This window comes from Heterodontus francisci, chromosome 10, assembly GCF_036365525.1.
Source record: "Heterodontus francisci isolate sHetFra1 chromosome 10, sHetFra1.hap1, whole genome shotgun sequence".
NCBI classification, from domain to species: domain Eukaryota; kingdom Metazoa; phylum Chordata; class Chondrichthyes; order Heterodontiformes; family Heterodontidae; genus Heterodontus; species Heterodontus francisci.
This window is the reverse complement of record NC_090380.1, coordinates 43,462,520-43,484,211: the sequence shown is the minus strand read 5'-3', so window position 1 is coordinate 43,484,211 and position 21,692 is coordinate 43,462,520. Positions and strand designations below refer to the sequence as shown.

Here is a 21,692-nt window from a genome sequence, read left to right as displayed (position 1 = left end):
TCCCCGGTGAGGTCCCGAAAACTCACCTTGGTTCTGGGGCCGTTGTCCCTCTTGCTTCTGTTGACTGGCTGTAGTCCCAGCAATGGCCATCGCTCCTGGTGGTGCTGCTTAGCCTAAAAGCTGTTGGCCCACTGATTGGCCAGCAGCACCATTAGGCTGGACTGACTGCCTCTAGGAGGTGGAAGTCCCGTCCAAATTCAATTAAGTGCCTGGGGAGCGTAAAATCCCAGTGTGGCTCCCCAGGCCCACCAGAGGCAGACTCACCCTGGCCAACATAAAATTCTGGCCATAGTGCTGAAATATGGGTGCCATGCAACCAAATTTTGCAGTTGTGTACTTTCTAGGCAGGTGTACTTTCCAAGTGGGCATACTATCCAGAAGAAGTCATTGGATTACAATCAGAAATGGGATCCTTGGCTGATTTTCAGTATTATTGCCAGCTTAAGGACACTGTGGGCATGCACCATGGATCTAGCTCGGGAAGTTTCTAGTCTGTTTGACTCAGTAAAACAGCGGGGAGCTATCTTTTCCTGAAAACAATGAGAATAATCCTTAATATAGTTTTGCTTATTTCTGTATTCTTTCTTTAAATAGTGGGAAAGATTTTCATCCCGATACGGGGGTAGAACGGAGGCAGGCATGCATGTAATCTGGCCGGCATGCCACTTTGCCAGCACCATCCCAAGCTATTTTCCTGAAGGCCAGATTGGGGCAGAACGGTTACCCACCTGCAAGTTCACTAAGAGGCCAATTAAGGCCAGAGATTAGAGGCTGACTGAAATTTTCCAGTTGGCCTGGGGGCGGCCCATAGCGGCAGGAGCACAGCAGATGCCTGGAGGCGGGCTCCCAGTGGCAGACTGGGGGCCAGCTCTCCAGGATCAATTTGAGCATCCCCTACTGCCCGCCTACTTGGCCACAACTGAGGTTCCCCCTCCATAATGACGGTCCAGCAGCTATGGCCATTTTTTAGTTCATAAGTTTTAAAAGTGTTAAGATGACTCCTCAAGATGGAGATGCCCTCTCTCTCTCCCTTACCTGAAATGGCAGGCTGCAGCTCCTCTGTGCTGGAGGGCCCCCTAAATTCGACAGCGAGCACACTCTCTGGCCACGAATTGCCCCATCCAGGCAAAATTGTTTTCGGGTGATCGCGCCAGTGCAGGGTCGGGACCCGCATTTGACCCCAACGTCGGGGTCCCGACCCAAAGTGCAAAATCCTGCCAGTATTTCAACAATTTATAAATGTGCTGTCACCATCATCAGGGGAACTGGTTTGGAGGAGATATTCTGTCACAGTGCAAAGGCAGCAGTAATATTGTTACTATCTCAGAATGCTTAAGTTAATATAAGAATCCACACGTGGTAGAGCGTAACTCTTCGAAGCTGGTATTATCAGTGCTCATGATTGAAACAATAATATATGCAATTAAAAGTCTTGGTGAATTGTGCATCACACCTTAAATGGGTAAGGTAGTACATTAAAATCTTCCTGTAGCAGAAAACAGAAAGCATCATATTTTTCTGATTGACTCAAATAAGGAACTTAAGCCGACTGATTCACTGAGATATAGATCAGGAAATACTCCACAGACAAGGAATCAGTTCAAATGCAGCTATCTCAGCCAATTATATTGATGAATTTATTTCTTAAAGTGGTTCCAGGCACCTTATAATCTGATAGAGCTCAATGCTGAGTATAAATAACATTTATAGCAGAACACAAACAAAATTAAATTGGATTTGAACAAAATTTGTATTGAAGTAATTAAGCTTACCCATAAAACCAGGCACTTAACGGTAGAAATCACTGCAAGAAGTTTCATCAGCACAGGCCAACCCTTCACTATTGGAAACATGGGGAGAAGAGGGGGGAGGGGGGAGGGAAAGAGAGGGAGATGTGCTCAGATGAGGAGGCTGGATTCTGGTTACCAAATGGAGCTCGGCGGTGAGTGTGGGTGTGGATGTGGGGGAGCAGTTTTCAGCTGAAGGGTCAGGACCCGCATTTGTACTATTTATACTATACACTGAGTGTGGGCTTCATTCACTAAAACAATAGTCAGTGTGGGAAAAGGGTTTGCTCAGCCAGAAGTGGGTTCCATTCACATATTAAAAGCATAGTAAATAGGAGCAGGAGTAGACCATACAGCCCCATGGGTCTGCTCCCCCATTGAATAAGATCATTGCTGATCCCTGACCTCAATTCCACTTTCCCACCTCATCCCCATATCTCTTGATTCCCCTAAAGTCCAAAAATCTGTCTATCTCAGCCTTGAAAGTACTCAACAACTGAGCATCCACAACCCTCTGGAGTAAAGAATTCTTCCTCATCTCAGTCTTAGATGATGGACCCTGATCCTGAGACTGTGCTCCCCCCACCCACTGTTGTAGACTGTCCATCCAGGGGGAACAACTTCTCGGTGTCAAAAGCTCCTTCAGAACCTTGTATGTTTCAATGAGATCACCTCCCATTCTTCTTTACTCCAGAGAATATAGGCCCAATTTATTCAGCCTCTCATCATAGGACAACCACTCGAACCAATCTAGTGAACTTTGCTGTACCACCACTGCCTCCAAGGAAAGTATAACCTTCCTTAGATAAGGAGGCCAAAACCTTACACAGCACAGTTAGTAGGAGGATAGCAAATGTTTGTTTGGGTGGGGGAGGGGGGGGGGTGGTGGGGAGCACACTATCTCGTCTCAGAGAGGGGCTGTGTGGGGGCGGGGGGGGGATGTGGAGAGGAATCCACTGTGGGCTAGAGATATGTTCATGATATTTCTACGGGTGTGGAGGGTGGAGCTCCCTCTGCTCATTGTGGGGGGAAAGGAATCCAATAGGGGATTTGGGCCTGATTCAACCTTTTTGTAGGGTTGGGGGTGGTTGATATGCACAACGATCATGGAATTTCTGCTCGTGGGCTGAGGGTTTCTGTTCCTAAGCTGGAATTTTTGTTCAGTTCGGTGTGGGGGTGGGTGCAGAGGTTGAGATTTTGCATGGGTTTCTGGTTTAAATCTGTAATTTCTGCTCAGGAGTGGATTTTCAGTTTCAGTTCCTCTTCTGCTATGTCTTGAGGTGGGGAGGTAGTTGAAGGTAAGTTTGTTGTTCTGATATTTTGGTTTATTTTGCAAAGGCGATATAAGTTCAGTGCTATCCTATCCTGACTTTTTTTTAACCATTATGTGGAGGGCACACATTTGTTTTCCTCCTGGCAAGAGAGGGAAGTGTTACGAGTAAGTTATCGGTCTTATCTCTGAGATTATTTTCCCTGTGGTTGAGGAGAGGAAGTTTTGCTATATCAGTCCTTCATTGTGAATGAAGGAACACTACATCATCTAGGATTGCCAACCTGTCAGGATTGTCCTGAAGTCTCCAGGATTTAACGATTAGTCTCCTGGACACTATTGCAAGCAACTCAGGAGAAAAAAATAGGGCCTTAAAGTGTTTTATTTTCATTTTCACTGATTATAAAGAAAATATTGGAGATGGGGGGGGGGGGGGGGTGGAAAGGTTGTTTGGCAGGGCAGTTGGAATCAGAAGGTCATAAGATGATGACGTTCAGGCAGAGTTAGCAACCCTAATTCCATCATGATGCAATTACATATGGTTCATGCTTGCTGTGTGCCCATCACAGAATTGTTACAGCACAGAAGGAGGCCATTTGGCCCATCGTGTCTGCACTGGCTCTCCAAAAGAGCAGTTTACCTAATGCCACTCCCTGGCCTTCTTGAGTAGCCCTGCACATTCAAGTTCTTTGCACTTGTGACTACCTGCTGCTCAGTCACTTGATTACAAATGATGACCATTACATAGGTGATTTCCTTGGTCAGTCATTACTGCTGGAGTGTCCACTCAAGATGAACCTTCATCTTTTCTCCAATTTGTACAGTTCAGTGATGAGTTTTCTGTTTCTGATTTGTATTAGTATCTGAAATAAACTGACCTATACTCACCTATGTCAACATTTCCACCATTCTCCAAGCGAAGGATTTCTGCAGTGTTACCCAATGACTAAAGTTGCAATTGCACTAAAATTACGCAGAAATTGCCTAGAATAAGTTGATAGTCATGTGACATTAGATGGGATACCACTTAAGGTAGCATGTTTACATAATGTTACTCTAACAGCACTACCTACAGGAGCAATGCTAATAGAACTTGCAGCAACACCAATTCAAATAAATAAGATACTGTTGGCTATGCATAGCTGAGGATAAAAGGTTTGTTGAGGGAAATACAAAGTTACTTGCATCAGACGCAAGTTTTGTAAAATGGTATCAGCCATCAGTCAGGCCCATATGTTTAAGTAGTAATACTTTTGTGATATACAGCATCTGTACACTTACAGTATTACAATAGGCTGCCACACAACCACTGTAAGCATCAGAAATTGCCTTCCAGGTCCTGGATTACCTACTAGAAAAGTCACAGCAGATCTTCAAATATTTTATTAAATGAACAAATAAAAAGCAAAAATAAAAGATATATCTATGTGTGATTTTTCATCTTTATTAAAAAAAGGATACAGATAGCAGCACTCATTCTTTAAAAGTTGCCAATTAAAGGATGTGCACGCCTACTTTCTGTCTACCTTGAAAGTGAATCTTACAAGAATGGAACACCATCAAAATGACAGCAAGTCCTAATTTTGTTTTAATTGGATACTTTATCTCTAATTTAAAAAATGCCATTGTGCCTGCAGAAAGATTTGAGGTTCAGCTGCTGTACATCTTACCTGAAGAAGCAGTGTATATAACAGCATAATTGTTCTAAACACTTCCTATCAAAATACATTTCAGAAACTATCAAATATAAGATGCATTTATTTTAGATTGCCAAGTTTGCTTTTCCAGTCATAGCTAAAATAATAAACCATTAAAGTACAATGACGAATACATATAAAATAGTGCTTTGCAAGAAAACTATTAAATGTGAATGTAAATGTCCTTGTAGCAACAAAACTGTAAAACCCATGTTGAATTCTGTGTCTCTTTTTTTAGGAGGTATTTTTGAAACTACTGAAAATGAGCCTATTAACATCGAAGAGATGGCCTTCAAGTTTGCTATCACCAATATAAACAGAAATAGGACATTTATGCCAAATACCACACTCACATACGACGTACAGAGAATTAATCTTTATGACAGCTTCGAAGCTTCCAGGAGGGGTGAGAACTGTACATTCCAAGATATTAGTTTCTGAAATTATATCTTTGAAGAAGCTTTACTTTCAGTTCAAAGGGATATGTGTCCGATTTATAATGGAACTAACCTGTTTCTTTAAAACCCACTAGCTTGCGATCAGCTTACACTTGGAGTAGCAGCTGTATTTGGACCTTCCCACAGTTCTTCAATAAGTGCAGTGCAGTCTATCGCTAATGCAATGGAAGTTCCACACATCCAGACCCGTTGGAAACATCCCATAGTAGATCAGAAGGACTCATTCTACATTAACCTCTATCCAGAATATACATCCATCAGTAGAGCCATCTTGGACCTGGTGCAGTACTACAAGTGGAAGACAATCACTGTAGTTTATGAAGATAGTACAGGTGTGTAATTAAATATCAAAGCACTGTTATATATTTAACCCATTACATCCTAATAATTTCAGTATCATTTAAAGCTTCAGCACTTTATAAGATTAAGTCACAAGTCCAATTCAATTAACTGGAATATAACAGACTTCTGCTAACATGCCCATAGCCTATTATTGTATAAATACTTTAATACTCACCTGACTTAGTAGTCCTGATTAGATTTATCTGGCAGTAAACCTAGAATTGTTCTAGTGTCAGTGAACTGCAGCAATGTGCATTTATTTTGTTCTGAACTGACAAAATGCCTGTGAGAAATGTTGCATTATTGATATACATTTAATTTAATTAGAAAACTGAGGGCCTGTATTGCTTGTAGCAAAACTAATTTCAATAGTAAATTGAAGGAAGCTTTACTTTACTAATAAGGATTATGAGTTGAAGTCCAATTAAGGATTAAATGATATGCTACAAAGCTTGCATGCTTTCCTTTTCCAATTACCATCATCTCTATTGAGCCAGTTTTTGAGCTTCATACGGGTTTAATAAGAGGCCGGAATTTTAAAGTGCACGGATGGGAGGCAGCCACTGATGTAAAACTCAGTGGGGAACCCGCTTCCGCCTTGCTTGGGGATCCGACCCATATTTTGCGGGTCCCCAGGCTTCAATTGGTGTGAGGCGGGACTTCCACCCGCTTGAGGGAGGAAGTCCCGCCTAAGAGAGCTGCCAGCCAATCAGCGGACCGGCAGTTCTTAGTCCCAGCAGCACTACCAGGAGCGGTGGCCACTGCTGGGACTGCAGCCCAGTGTGCACAGAAGATGCCTGGGAGCCAGGTAGGCAGGTAAGTTTTGGTTGCCTCGCTGGGGGTAATCGGTCGCGCCCCAGCGAGGCAAGGGTGGTCGTTTGGGGGGAAGGGGGGCGGTGTGTTGGGTCGTGTGGGTGGTTGGGGTAGCCCTCCATCGGCTGAACAGCAGGCGGCTTTTCTCAGTCCTCAGCCGCCTGACCAGCCCCGCGTAAACTCCGCGTGGCGACGGGCGAAGGCCCTTAAGTGGCTGTTAAGTGGCCACTTAAGGGCCTTGATTGGCCTGGGGCGGGCAGGCTGTTTTTCACCCCCCCACCCCATCCTATGTAAAGGGCAGTGGAGGCGGGAGTGGGTTGGGAAAGCCTCCCGGAGCCTCCCGCTTCATTTTACGTCATCCCTCGCCACCATCCCGCTCCTTGGGGTGGCGTAAAATTCTGACCAGAGTTTACTGCCTTTGTTCTGCTGATTTTCACACCAAATGTAGGTCCAGAGTAGCATCAATTCAACAGAACATTAGTAGCACAGAGCGGCAGGATTTCATCCTGACATTCCTATTTCATCTCCAACAAGACTTCCTTGGTAAGTGTTTTGGTAATGGAACAGAAACATGCTATGAGGGGCAAAAGCTGGGATTTTACCCTTGGTGGACAAGAGCTGACCACCGACTGAAAAGTCGATGGCGAACCCGCTTCTGCCTCACCTGGGGATCCGACCTGTATTTTACGGGTAGCTGGGATTTAATTGCTCTGAGGTGGAACTTCCACCCAATCAGCGGGCCAGCAGCTAACAGCCCCAGCAGCGCCACCGGGAGTGGTGGCCACTGCTGGGACTACAGCCCAGCTTGAAGAAAAAATGTTGGGGAGCCTGGAGCAAAGGTAAGTTTTGGTTGCCTCGCTGGGGGTATTCAGTTGGGCCCCGGTGAGGCACGAGTGGTTGATTAGGGGCACGGGTGGTGTGTTGGGGTGGTTGGAGTAGTGGGGCAGCCCTCCATCGGGCACAGGGTGCCGATCATGAGGGCACCCCCCCCCCCACGGGGCCGTTCGAGAACCACCTGCTTTTGTCAGGAGGCTTCTCTCAGGCCTTGCGTGCACGACTAGCCATGGGCAAAATCCCCATGGAGGTGGGCAAAGGCCCTTAAGTGGCCGTTAAGTGGCTATTTAAGGGCCTTGATCGGCCTGTGGTGGGCGGGCTGTTTTTCACCGCTGCCGCCTTGTGTAAAGTGGTGGTGGAAGCGGGTTGGGAAGGGCTCCCAGTGCCTCCCACTTCATCTTACACCACTCCTCCGCCACCATCCCGCTCTTTGGAGGGGGGCGTAAAATTCAGCCCATTATCTAATGTGCTTCACTTGTGTCGGGCAGGTAAGTATAACGCGCATAAATTAGCTCAAATGTCTATTAAAACCCCTACTTCCCTGAATTATTCATCTGTCCTTTTAGGTTTTCAGTTAATTGCTTCTACTTCCTGTTGTGGAAAGTTGCAAAGGGCTTTGTATTGAAAGTAAGGTTTTATTTTCCTGAATCAATTACATATTTTATTATTTTCTTTCTCACTGTGGTGTCCTAAACTGATGCAAACCTGATTTACCCTTTATTAATTTGGTATAATTACTTGAAAAAGGATAAAATGTTCTCTTATTAGCAGTGACTGCAGTAACTCCTTATAAATGATATATCTGGCAGACAGGATACGACAAGTGGAATATTCTCCACAGTTACTCAGATCAACCTGTTTTCAGTGGTGAAATGAAGAGTTAGGATAATTGTAAAGAGACATGATCAAATACTCTAGAGCACAATGCTTCCTGAGCCACGGTGCCATAGCAACCAACTGTTGAAAGATATAGGCCATAAAGTTAGTTAGATATTCTAGAATTTTACTTGCTTATCTTTGAGGAAGGGTGAAACTGTGTATTTGTTTTCCATTAAGAAATTAAGTATATTAGGTAAACTCCAAAGTGTAACAAATTGTATAAGTGTAGAAGGAACAGGACTGATTGGGCAAATGGCCTTTCTTGCTCCATGCATTCTTTATGTTCATAGAATCATGGAATATTACAGGTCATTTGGCCCATTAAGCCTGTGCCGATATTTTTCCCTGTATGATCTATAGTCTAATTTCACGCTCCCTGTCCTTTGAAAAAAAGGAATTTTAAAATGAACAATTTAACTCCCTTTTAAAAGAATATATTGCCTTTGCTTCAATGGTTTGTGCAGAGAGTTCTACATCATTAACAGCTTCTCTGTGGATTCTGATTTTACCATTTAAATGCCCTCTAGTTACCATCTTGCTGACCAGTGGAAACAATGGGCTGAATTTTATTAGCGCATTGCACATAGTGGCAGCGCGCTTTGAAGTTGGTGGTCTTATGACACGGAGGCACCACTGCTGTGCCCCCACGATATTTCGCATGGGGATCATTTAAATGGAGGGGGCGGGGTGGCTGCCCCCGATGACATAGAGGGGGCGGCCAATCCGTACCCGTAAATGGCGTCCGGCGCCACCGTTTAGGCACCGATGTGATTTTTAAAGGGCCTCAATCCCTTAGAAAAAAATTTAAGTTTTAAAGTTATATAGTGGTGCATTGTATGTCAAAAATAAAATAAATGCTGGAGGCCCTTTCCTACCTCCCCCCGTCCCCCACCTCCCCACCCCCAACAATGTTTGTTTTCAGGGCAATATCAACAAAATGAAGTTTATTCCCAACTCGAACTTTCCCCCCCATCTTCTTAACATTTGCCCTTCAACCACTTCCCACCATTCCCACAGCCAATAAGAAGTGTTTTTCCTGCTCCTCCACCCCATCCCGCCCCACCCTGATAATTTCAGTCCTCCCCCTCCCCATCAGTGTCTGGCCTCGGAACTCCATATGGAGTTCCAAAGGCATGCGAGTTGTGGCCGGCGGCCGTAATATTGGCGTGGGACAGCCACCGGGACAAGGTAAGTAGATGTAAATTTATTAGCACTGATTTTACTATTTAAACGAAGGCCCCGCCGCTCAGCAGTGGGGGGTCCGCACCGAAGCCTTGCCGCTGCCGATAAAATGCGGCAGAGCGTTCTTGGCATCGGGGGTCGTGGTGGTCCGCTCCCACAAGTATTTTATGGGCCCCCCTGCCACGACCCCCGACGTCGAGGGGCTGGTAAAATTCAGCCCAATATATCAATATTTCATTTGCTTGAAGACCTAAACCTTGTCAATTCTGGTCGAAAAAAATCCTTGCAACTGTCAGCCCTCATTCCTGATGAAATCCAAATAAATTGATGCTACAATTTCTCCATTGATTCTTATCCTTCCTACAAAGGAGTGGCCAAAAGTATATATAGTACTCTAACTGCAGCCTAACTAACCATCTTGTGCTAGGTCACATGAACTCCTTAATTTTGCATTCCAAGCCTCTAAATGCAATACCAAGGATTCAAATTGTATTTTTTTTTTAATCTGGGAAGTTGGTTGTATATACTTGTGTATCTCTATACATTTGGCCACTCAGCTCCTCTACTCCGTTTAAGATGTTACCACCTAAGGTCTACCTATCTTCCTATTTTTACTTTCAAGATGTATTGTTTTAGTTTTAGAGATACAACACTGAAACAGGCCCTTTGGCCCACCGAGTCTGTGCCAACCATCAACCATCCAATCAACCACCCAATCAACCAATACACCAAATGTGTATTATTACACATTTTCCACATTAAACTGTATTTCCAGCCATCTGCCCAACATGTTGTCCTATCTAATATCTTCCTGAATTCTCAATCTTCACCACAATTTACAATAAGCATCTTTTGGTGTCATCAGCAAATTTTGATTTCACTATTATCCTTTCAATTGATAAATTGATAAATCAGGGACACATGCATGCATAGTAATAAGAGCAGCCCTGGCACAGGACCCAATCATCATGTTTCCAGTCCAAACAATTTTATTCTACCCCTACCCTTTGCTTTCTGCCTTTCAACCATCTCCCTATTGTTGTGATCACATTCCCATTAATTTTATATGCTTTTATCTTTGTCATAACTCTCTTATGTGGTAGCTTATTAAATGCTTAATGAAATTCCTTATTTACCATATTCAGTACATTTCTGATGTTATTTCTTGAAAGAACTCTAAGATTGGTCAAGCACATGCAACAGGGGATTAAGCACTCACTCTCACACTGTCTTTTGTACTCACTCTTGTGTTTTCTCACACTTCCTCTCTCTCTCTCTCTGTCTCACACACTCTCTCACCTAATAGGTACAGGAGTCAATTTTTATTTCTCATGGAAATCAATAAATCGAGTTGGTCACATTACAAGAATTAAACAGAAAGACTAACAGAAAATAGACTTTTTCTCAGCAAACTAACATATTAAATGCTTCAAAATTATTGGCATGATTTCTACATGTTAGAGGTACAAAATTTGTCCTCAACAAAATTAATATAAAATACAATTTTATGGATAGGTGGTGTGGGTAACTTTCACTTCTCACCTCCCAACTGACCGCAATAGTGTTTTGTTAAAAATAGTGAGTCAGTCCCTAAGTGTTTTAGGGTCAAATAAACAGTTTATCTCGTATTTTTAAGAAAGGATGATTACATTTTCAGCAAAACCTGAATTGTTCGCAACCTTCACCTACTCACGCATTCACACACACATGCATATACAAGAATAGATAGAGGGAAAAAGTGGTATGATGCAAATAAAGTCCAAAGTGGTTCACAGAAAGCTGTTGAATCTTCTCGGGAGGAAAGTCTTTTCAAAGGCGCAGGGCTGGATGTTTGTAGTTGTGAACTTGCTGAGGTATTGTAGATTTCTGCTGGTTAAAACTTCAGACCAGAGGCAGTGGTCACTTTAAGTTCTCTACTGCTGCAAGTTGAAGTATAATGTCAGCAGCAGGGCTTCCTCCTTGTGCTGGACTGATCTCACAGCCTTTGGCTTGAACTGGCTTTTGGTGGTCTTTTCTTGATCTCCCCTCTTTCCAGAGGGCTATCTTTTTAAGGTAAAAATCCATCACATTTGAGTTTGTCAGGTGACACAGGGCCATCTCCCCTGGTGTGACCACACAATGGTCCAGGATATGGAAACCATTGCTATCTTGGTATCTGAATGCACTCTGTTGCAGTGTTGCTGTTTCATACCCATTCATCTGGGTTTGGGCTGTGGAGTCAGTCTGTTTTGCGGAACCTTTGTTAGTCCCATTCCTATAGGTAGGAGTCATTAACACTAAATGGGCTCTTTCAATTTCAATGGTGTTTCCCCAGAGAGCTAATTTAGATGCAGTTAATCAGGCTCATTTTTATAGACAGGCTAGTTGATTGCGACTCCATTTTGTCTTTGGTACAGATGTACCCATTTTCTTATGATTCAGTTTAACAGTTGACTTTTTATTGTCATAATTCCTCCAGTTCATTGTTTACTTCATCACGGCTCCTTCTGAGCATGACAATGATACATTAAAGAAAGAGAATGATCCAGCACAAACCTACATAGAAGAACTGGACAAAAAAACAAGCAACTCCACCAGACTAGGTTTTTACGATAAAAATAAATAATTTAAAACTTAAGCAAATATCAAACATCAGCTTTCTTTCTTCAACATTTCTTAACAGAACTTAGAACACCTCCTTATGCACCACATCTAACTGCTGAAATGTATTGTTGCATTGATTACTTACTTGAAGGATGGTAAAGTCATTCCAGGATTTCCTGCCTTTAAATTAACCCTTTGTCTGCTATTCTTGTTTCTCTGCTCTCTGATATAATTGGTACGAGCGAAAGAAATTGAGTTTGTCCCAACCATTCACTCACAACACATTACAAAATGAACAAACAGAGTGTAATTTCAAATAGAAGGTTTCACTTATCACACACAGCCTGTCTTTTACAAATCCATGCTGACTGGCCATGATTAACTAACGTTTCTCCAAGTGCTTGACAATTTCATCCTGCTTTACAGACTAGAGTAGCTTAAATAACTGCTGATTTGTGTAAATGTCTCTCGATGGATGAAAATTTGAGCTAGGAGCAATTAACTTGCACTTCAAGGTTCTGACCTCTGATATTTTGTTTTGTAAAGCGTCAATTTTTACATTCAATAAAACAGAATATCTGATGAATAACTGCTGCAGAGTGATCTAGCCTCTTGAATTTTGTCCAAATTGATGGTCTTCAGCAAACGTGGATGGTGGATGGGATCCAAAACAGCTTGGCTGTCATTTAATTATTAGGGGACAGAAGCAGAAAGGTTTTCACAAAGTAACTGTGCAGATTATACAAAAATAGGGTAATAGTAGAGCAACAAAAATCTCAGTGTGACAATTGTGCTAAACCAGTAGTTTTTCTTGTCGGATACTATGATATACAGTGCAGATATACTTCCTGCTGATTAGGTAGAGATCCTGGAGAAACAAGTTCAAGGACACCTTGATTTTAAAGGTTTCTCTGAAAGATGTGACACATCATTCAGTTGAGGTTCTTCTGGAGATGATATATATTGTTAAACTATGCAGGCATTGCTATATATATGTCATTCCTCCAGGCCAGAAGGAAGTGAAGATATTTTGTTTTCTGAAGTCCGGGGGATTTTGGTCCATCAAGGTTTCTCAAAAAGAAAATATTAAAAATGCTAGTTCTATCTACCACTGTTCAAGTCATGGTTTTAGAAAGCTGGGTCTTCTATGTAGTTCGCAAAGATTGATAGCTCCATAGAGCCATCAGAACAAGTTACATAGAACTCTTCATACTCCAGGTTAAAAGGATGTTCAGCTTTGGGCTGACTTGAAGATACTGTATGGACATCATGTATCTAGTAATAGTGACAACACGTATCCTCCATGTGTGATACGCTTATCTGGGTGAGCAGGTAGTGACAGGGCCATCTCTAGAAAGTTAAAAACATAACATTCACATTCCAGCAACTGGAGTTCTCAATGAACATGGAAAATTTGCATGGAAAATCATTCTAGACTGCAAGCTGTAGAGGCATCTGCTTTCATAGTATCCAAGGATCAGTCAACCTGCTGGAGTGTCTCTGAATATCCAAACAAAATCGACATCCTTTTCCACTGGAAACAGGATCACAAAATAACCTCCTGAAGTTGATGCAGGCAGCCACTGTTGTGGTCTTACATGGGAGACTTTTTGTAAGGGTACTTCAACGAACTAACCCATCCAAATTGTTTAAATGGATAGAAGAAATAGGCATTTTAACCTATTTAATAATGTTGGGGTTATTAGTGTCTTCATTAAAATAATTGACACAGAAATGCCATGACTGCATTAACCAGCACCTCACAAATAATGTACAAAGGAATTTCAACATCTAGGGCGTAAGTTTTAGGCCCTAATGGGGGTGGGCACGGAGGCAGACAGGTGCAGAATTACATGCTGCCTTTTGATGCTGGTTCCCTGCTTTCATCCCGCCACTGAGCCACTTTCCCAGAGGCAGGATGAGGGATTGGGGAGGGGTGGCAGGGCTACTTGCCCACAAATGGCAGGTAGCCAATTCATCTAACTAAGGGCTTATTAAGGCCTATTGTCAGAACAAACTGGAAAATTCCTGCACCTGCAGCTCCCCAGACATATTGGGGAGAATAGGGCACTGTCTGGAGGTGGCCTCCCAGTGGCAGACTTGGAGGGTGAGGAGTGGTTGCAGTTCCACAGGCAGGCATAGATGCCCTTCCTGCCTGCTTGGCTTCAGCTGCAGTTGCAGGCTGCCCTGTGGAAGGAATCCACCCAACCCCCCGCGCCCCACCCCCTTGCCGGATGCTGAGGGCCTTGCTTTTAATTTTTAAAAAGTTGGAGAGAGTGCACCTCCATCTTGGGGTGCCCTCTCCCTCACTTACCTGCAAAGGCATCCTGCTGCTGTTTCCAAGCTGACAGGCCTCCGATTGGCCCTCCAGCTTCAAGAGCCTGCTTGCCAACCTTAATTGGGAGGTGAGCCCACCCTCTGGCCACTAATTGGCCGATTCAGAGAAAATCACAGATGAGTGACTATTCCCCACCCAGTGCGGGCTCCTGACCCCCATTTGAGCCTGATGGCAGAGTCCTGAAGCCCGCAGGGAAATTCCTTCCCCTAATGTGGGTTTCCTATGAATCCCTGTGAATGGGCCATGAAATCAATACAATTACAGGGAGGGTAGATGGTCTGTATACAGAATAGCATAAGAACAGTCACGTGATTTGTTCTTAAAGGGATCTGGTATACTGAAGTATTTCTCCCTTGCTGTATGTCAACTTCAGATTGCCAACAGTATTTGGAAAATAACACCTTTCATTTATCAACAATTATGAAAAATAAAGTTCGTATTTATCACCACCAGATGTTACTGGGGTACACTTCTGTCTAAGGAATGCTGGAGAGGAAATTTGCCATTTTAATGAATAATTGGGTAACTAGAGCAGCATGCACTCAAACATTTGAGGTGCACTGCTGGTGGGTGAGGCTCCACTCAGGCCCCAGGAAATTGAAAAATAATCCCCAGTGTAAGTTATAGGAAAGGTAGTGCACAATCCTGCTCTTCAGTCAGGAGCTATGTTTTTAGGAATCATGGATTGCAGAACTTGGCTTGAAATCCCATCTCCAACACACATTTGCATGAAGGCAGTGGCTCCCTCCTACTTACATGGGATTGTGAAATCACCCCCTGTTTACAACTTGCATGTAAAAATGACAAGACCCTTGTTCACAAAGAAATCTAACATTCTAGTATCATAGCAGGATGAAAGGTTGAACTCATGGCATTCAGAGACATTAGGAACCTAAATAGCAACTGATTAGATTTTGGTACTATTTTAGAACTAAGTAATCCAGAAAGACTCTGGGCTGGATTTTACATTGAGCAGACGGGAGCTGGCCACCGACTTAAAATGCAGTGGCGAGCCCACTTCTGCCTCGACTGGGGATCCGTCCCGCATTTTACGGGTCCCCAGGCTTTAATTGTTCAAAGATGGAACTTCCATCTGCTTGAGGGAGGAAGTCCCGCCTTGTTGAGCTGCTGGCCAATCAGCGGGCCGGCAGCTTTTTTTTAATTTGGAGATACAGCACTGAAACAGGCCCTTCAGCCCACCGAGTCTGTGCTGACCAAGAACCACCCATTTATACTAACCCTACAGTAATCCCATATTCCCTACCACTTACCTACACTAGGGACAATTTACAATGGCCAATTTACCTGCAAGTCTTTGGCAGTGGGAGGAAACCGGAGCAAACCCACGCGGGTCACAGAGAGAACTTGCAAACTCTGCACAGGCAGTACCCAGAATTGAACCCGGGTCCCTGGAGCTGTGAGGCTGCGGTGCTAACCACTGCGCCACTGTGCCGCCTCTTAGTCCCAGCAGCGCCACCAGGAGCGGTGGCTACCGCTGGGACTGCAGCGCAGCCAGCTGAAGAGGAAGATATGAAGCCGCGGGATCCAAGGTGAGTTTTGGTTGCCTCGCCGGGGGTAATCGGTCGGGTCCCAGCGAGGCAAGGGTGGTCGGTTGGGGGGAAGTGGGGGGTGCGTCTTGGTTCCTGGGGGTGGTTGGGGATGCGGGGGGGCCCCTCAATCGGGCACCCTGTATTTGATTGTCAGGGCCCACCCCCGGGACGCTGAGAGGCCGCCACCTTTTACCGGATGGCCTTTCCCGGCTCAAGGGCGCCTGCTTGCCACGTGTAAAATCCGCATAGAGACAGGTTGAAGGCCCTTAAGTGGCTGTTAATTGGCAACTTAAGGGCTTTGATCGGCCTGGGTGGGCAGCCCTTTTTGCACCCGTCCCGGCCTACGTAAAGTGGAGCGGAGGCGGGAGTGGGTTGGAAAGGCATCTCGGAGCCTCCCGCTCCATTTTACGCCACCCCCCCCTCCCTCCCCCCACCACCACCACCACCACCACCACCACCACCACTACCACCACCACCACCACCATCCAGCTCTTTGGGGTGGAGTAAAATTCCAGCCTCTGTGTTGATGGTTCAGGTAAGATGTTCTTACCTCTATTTATAATTTTTTAATGTTGTGGTTCCTGTGGGAGCCTTGCTCTCTGTTTGAATTTTCAATATATAACAGCACTGAAATGAATGGTCAGTGAACTAGGCACAGCATATAGATAAGTTTCCAATATGCACGACTGGTGTACAAGGCTTCCAATCTGAAGCAAGGTCTTACAATTACCATCTCATTTACTGATCTTGGGTCTCTAGAGGGCTCAACCGTTAGATGAGAACAATTAACTCAATTCTACGTTTATATAATCTGTAGAAAAGGTTACAATTTATCACTTTTTCTTTAAGATGTGTTAGAAATTTGGAAAATTGAGATATTGATACCTAATTAGTAAATTAAACAGTGCGTTCTTTTAGATCTGTACAGTAATACAATTTGAATTTTTAAGTGTTGTGCATTTTTCCCCTTTAGGTCTCATTCGCTTACAAGAATTAATGAAAGCTCCCTCCAGATACAACATTAAAGTTAAAATTCGCCAGTTGCCATTAGGTAATAGAGATGCAAAGCCTCTTCTGAAGCAGATGAAAAGGGGGAAGGAGTTCTTTGTAATATTTGACTGCACATATGCAACTGCAGCCCAAGTATTGAAACAGGTGATGAAAGTCTTCTATACTCTTTTGGTTCCTTTAGGATGTCTGAATGTTTTCTCTTGTGTAATGAGAATTGACTGTACAGGAGTGATTTAGCTAAAGCATTCCTGGATGAGATGTGTTGAAGAGCTTTTGCAACCAATAAGACAGGTGGCCTTTGGTCTTCCTCGTCATCCTGTTTCTTTCCGTTCTTAAAACTCCTCTGTCTTCATGTTTTCATCGATAGGTGGCTCAATGGATTGGGCATTTTGCATGACAAAGTGATGGAGGAGCTAGCAATTAATAGCAATCTGGGAGCCACTCCAGGGATTACTGCAGGAGATCTCCAGACAGCTCTCTCAGTGTTCTAGAGAAGGCATGGGTTTGATTGTATCTCCTCTCGATAGCTGTGTGTGGATTCCTGATGGGGTGTCATGAGCCACATATGCAAGAGAATAGCCCCTGTTGCTGAGCAGCCAGTATCTGAGCCAATGGTCTGGATGAAAAAGAAGGGGAAGTTAGGACTGCTGTAGGATAAAGGCATGATCATAGATGTCAAGATACTTGGTACAGACCTGTGTCATGCAGACCCCCACCTGCCAAGAATGAGGCATATTAATTTTGTAATATGAACATTGATTTTAAACTGTTGCTGGGGTGAAGAAATGACTTTGTTTGAAGATCACCAGACACTGGGCTGGAAGGATATTTGCATACTAAGAGACGCTGCTTAACCCAAATGGATTTTGATCACCAGACATTGAAGGTGTAAGGAAGCGCATTCCAGGGCCTGCTAAGATGATAAAATTCACAAAACCAGGACTGGCTAAACTAGCTAGTCGCATGACTAACTGGCTGGTCCAGATTTTTTGAACTAGCCACAGGACAGTTTGAATTCAGAAGGCAGTTTGAAACTGAAGTTGAAACATGGAAGCTGCGCTCTCTCTCTCTCTCTCTTTCGCACTTTCTCCCAAGCCACCGCACCCACGGAAGACACGTAAACCTCAAGAGAGAAAAGACTGCTACATCGGAACAAGTTGAAGCATGAACTGGGCCCCAACGAGCAGCAGGACTTATCGGTAACCAAAGACTCCACATTGAACTTAAAGGACTGTAACTACCAGATATTGCCTCAAACTTTTCCCCTTTATTCCTTCTACTTTTCCTGTCTTTATCTGCGTGTGTGTTTATCGCATATGCATGCTAGTGTGGTAAGGTTGCATATTCGTAGTTGTTAACTAGATTAGAGTTTTAAGATTAGTAAACTTCCACCTTTCTTGTTTAAATCTAAGGAAACCTGTCTGATTTTTTTCCCTTACAATTGGAGCAGTGAACAAGGATTCACCAAGGGGGAGCAAAAAACACGGTGTTTTAAAATCAAATCCTGTTACGGTTAAACCAGGCAAAGGCTGAGAGGGAACCCCCTAGACTCCTTCTCACCTGACCGTAACACCTGTACGATGTGCTGCATGTAATCATACAATAGCTGCACCTGCAGCAAGTGAAAGCCCTTCCTGTTCACGTATACTCCAGGGTCTTGAGTTGGAGTGTACACGGCTATATGTGGGTAGTCAACAATGCTCTGTACCTGGGCAAAGGAAGCCTGCAGTCCTGGCAAAGCTCACAGCCCAGTCTTCCTGCTTTGCAGTCGCCAATGAAATGAAGTTGTTTGGTTCTGATAAGCACTGCATCTATCACCTGTCAGCTTATACAGCAGATTGACAAGTGCTTTTAATGTCATCTGATGCAACCTGGAATGAGGTTTAAAAATTCAGGACCATGGTTACACTAGAGCCACAGGCAAGGATGAGTGTAACCTGGTGCTGGAATGTAGTTGGTGCTGTGGCTGGTGACACTGCTGTGTGTCGGCCTTGTCGGTAAAGCAGGGCCTCCTCAAGCACTGCCCCTTGCTGACTGCAGGTATGAATTTCTTGGCTTGTGCACTCTATTGGGGTGAGGTTTCCTGCCTTCTGCTTTTTTTCCCTGCAGCTGCAGGTCTTGTTTGATACTCTTCTGACCACAATGGCATCCCAATCACCAAACCCACAATGCCAAGCTGAGGTTTGCCAGAAGCTGCTGGTCAAAATTCCAGTGTGGACTCAGTAAGATAAAATTCTGGAAAGTTTAATGTCAACAGAGAAGACTGCAAAAGCAGAATACTTGCGACCAAAATGAACCAACTAGTGACTTAACTGAGAGCAGCTGATGATCTTTTTAAATAACATTGGAAATGATGCCCTCTCTAATATCTCTGCCTATGATTTGTGAATCTCTCATAGAACTGATGAGTAACATGCTGGAGCTTTTGAAAACAGAGTTTGGGTCTGGACCCAAGTGGGGGACCTTCATTTGCATATATTAAACAGGAACCTGGTGATTTCAGTTGGACGTGTTAGACGCCCAAGAGGGCAAAGTAATATTGGGCATGGAACAGACAGGCGAGACCGTGACCTGGTATTCAGAGACCTCGTGCCCTTAATATCAGCTTTAAATGGGAGGGTAGTCTCATTGACCTCGGTGAGGCCAGTCCTCGTTACTGCCAACACGAGCACAAGAACTGTCAAGGGGGCACACCGACTACAGCTTGCATCACAATTTCAAGACTACTATGTTAATTTTGACACTGTTATATTTCAAAATAAATACACAAGACATTATCTTAAACAATCATTGTTTATTTTTGAAATGAATGGTTTCATGATGAACAACACTGCTGAGGAATGTGATAATTTTAAAATGATGAATGGGTTGTAGCATTTTATTTCAAAATGCATGTCAGACTCTGTCTATAGGAGAACTCATTATAAATATGTCAATATTTGGATAGAATACCAGTTATGCTTGTACTTTGATTGGACTTTCCAATGTTAAATGTCACAATACATTGGCTTCAATAACATAGGTGATCAACAGTATACCATGAATTAATATTAAAAATAGGTTAAGTTTTCCTGCTGTCGCAGAGTCTGAATGTGTACAGGTTAACAATAAATTCAAATACAAGGGTAATCATTAATAAAAGGATTTTGCCATTAATCACTCTCCCAGATTTTCTTACACCCATCGTATTGGCTGCTTTTTCTTTCTGTCCCATCATCCCCAAACCTGCCACTCACCTGATCTACATCCTTGGCCTCTCCCGTTTACACACCACACCAATGTATCAGTCATGGCTTCCACAATATATCCACCATGCCCCACTTTTCTCAGTGCTGCAGAACACCCACTGCGGCCCCTCACCACAACTAGATGGACAATTGCAGCTTACTTGCTGCTTCCCTGATCGACTCTCCCTGCTGCCCCATCCAGTTTTACTGACATGCAAATGAATAACCAAGCCTAATGGCTTCTCCAAATCGCAGAGAAGCTCCAGCTGTGTTGTGCCATCTTTCAAGGGACACCTTAAATCTAGACCCTGGTTCGGTTGATATAAAAAATCCCACAGCTCTATACGAGGAACAGCAGCTGAGTTCTCCTGATGCCCTGGCCAAAACTTTTCCCTCGGCCAACACCACCAGAATAAATTAGCTGGGCATTTGTAGCTGATTGTGGCACTGTGCAGTGTATAAATTGTCTGCTGTATTTTCCTACATAACAGCAGTGACTAAACTTCAAATGAAATTCATTGGCTAGGAAGTATTTTGGCAGATTCCGAGGATGTTAAAGGTGTTATATAAATACAAGTTCTTTATTTCTTTGTTTAACACTGGTTTGTTCCCTTTGCAGATCCTTTCAATGGGAATGATGACTGAGTATTATCATTACTTTTTCACTACACTGGTAAGGCATCATTTTTAAACAATAGCTTTGTTTCAGAGATTGTGACTGTGATTTGTCTATTTGTTGCTGATATGCTAATATGGAATTGATGTTGGGAGCAACAATTACAAAACCCACCTCAGTTATCTTTCATATTGGAAGCTGAAAGCCATGTTTCTTTTTTTATTGTCATATTACGCTGCCAGTCAGTAGTGAATATAATGATCTCTACATCTGCAGATTACAAATGGTCAATAATTTACATATAACCAGTTCTTGCCTGGATACTGACATAATCGAAATGGAGCACCATGGCAATGTTATAACCATTGGCACTGCAGTACAGATGTCTGAACATGTTTGAATATCTTCATTGGAGAGTTGGCCTCATTGTTTAACCAAAATATCCTAACGCACTGCTCCTCAATAGTTGTGCCTGAGACAGTAGGCCTGATACATTTTGTACCCACGTGACCTCAGAGTAGGTGGTGCATCACTTTACTTCAAAGGTAGTTCATTCCTGCTGTTCCTTGTCTTCTGCAGTTAACTGCAGTGCAAGTGGAGCATTGAATCCTGTACCCAGTGTAGTCAAAATATGACATTGTAACTGAGTTTTGTAGCAGATCACTTGTCAGAAGAATCAAGCAGTCTGCAGCTTCTGCTGCATTACAGGATTTGAATGAGATTTGGGAACACACCACACATGTATATAAGCCTTTGTAAAATGTTGCAAGGTCTATTTAAACATCAATTATGCTGGCATTAATGAACTCAACATAGCTAATTTATGGCTTCATCCCATAACGCTGACGAGACTCTTCCTTTCACCGGTAATTTAGCAGCATGCAATAAAAGGTTCAGCGTGTGCTTAACCCTCAATAGACATAGATGTTCATTGTATTTACATTTTTGGTTCTTTTCTACCTTTTTACACTGAATTTCTTGCATCATTTGAGTAGCTGAATCCCAGTTCCCTATTTCTTCCAGAGTACTCTTGCTAGCCTTGATATCTAGGAAAGCTTTGAGTAACATACCCCGGATAATGAACAGAGTAACCTTTCTATTAAAT

General features: G+C 43.5%; 1 protein-coding gene across 6 annotated transcripts in view; it reads left to right on the top strand.

The window, feature by feature from the left end:
- The window catches only part of LOC137374429 (glutamate receptor ionotropic, kainate 1), a 520,770-nt gene that overhangs the window by 371,636 nt on the left and 127,442 nt on the right, over positions 1-21,692 (top strand). For all 6 annotated transcript variants that reach the window (XM_068040522.1, XM_068040526.1, XM_068040521.1 and 3 more), the window contains 4 exons: positions 4,993-5,160; positions 5,287-5,544; positions 16,707-16,888; positions 20,591-20,644. In XM_068040522.1, coding sequence (XP_067896623.1) covers positions 4,993-5,160; positions 5,287-5,544; positions 16,707-16,888; positions 20,591-20,644 — 662 coding nt within the window. The remainder of the gene's footprint in view (positions 1-4,992; positions 5,161-5,286; positions 5,545-16,706; positions 16,889-20,590; positions 20,645-21,692) is intronic.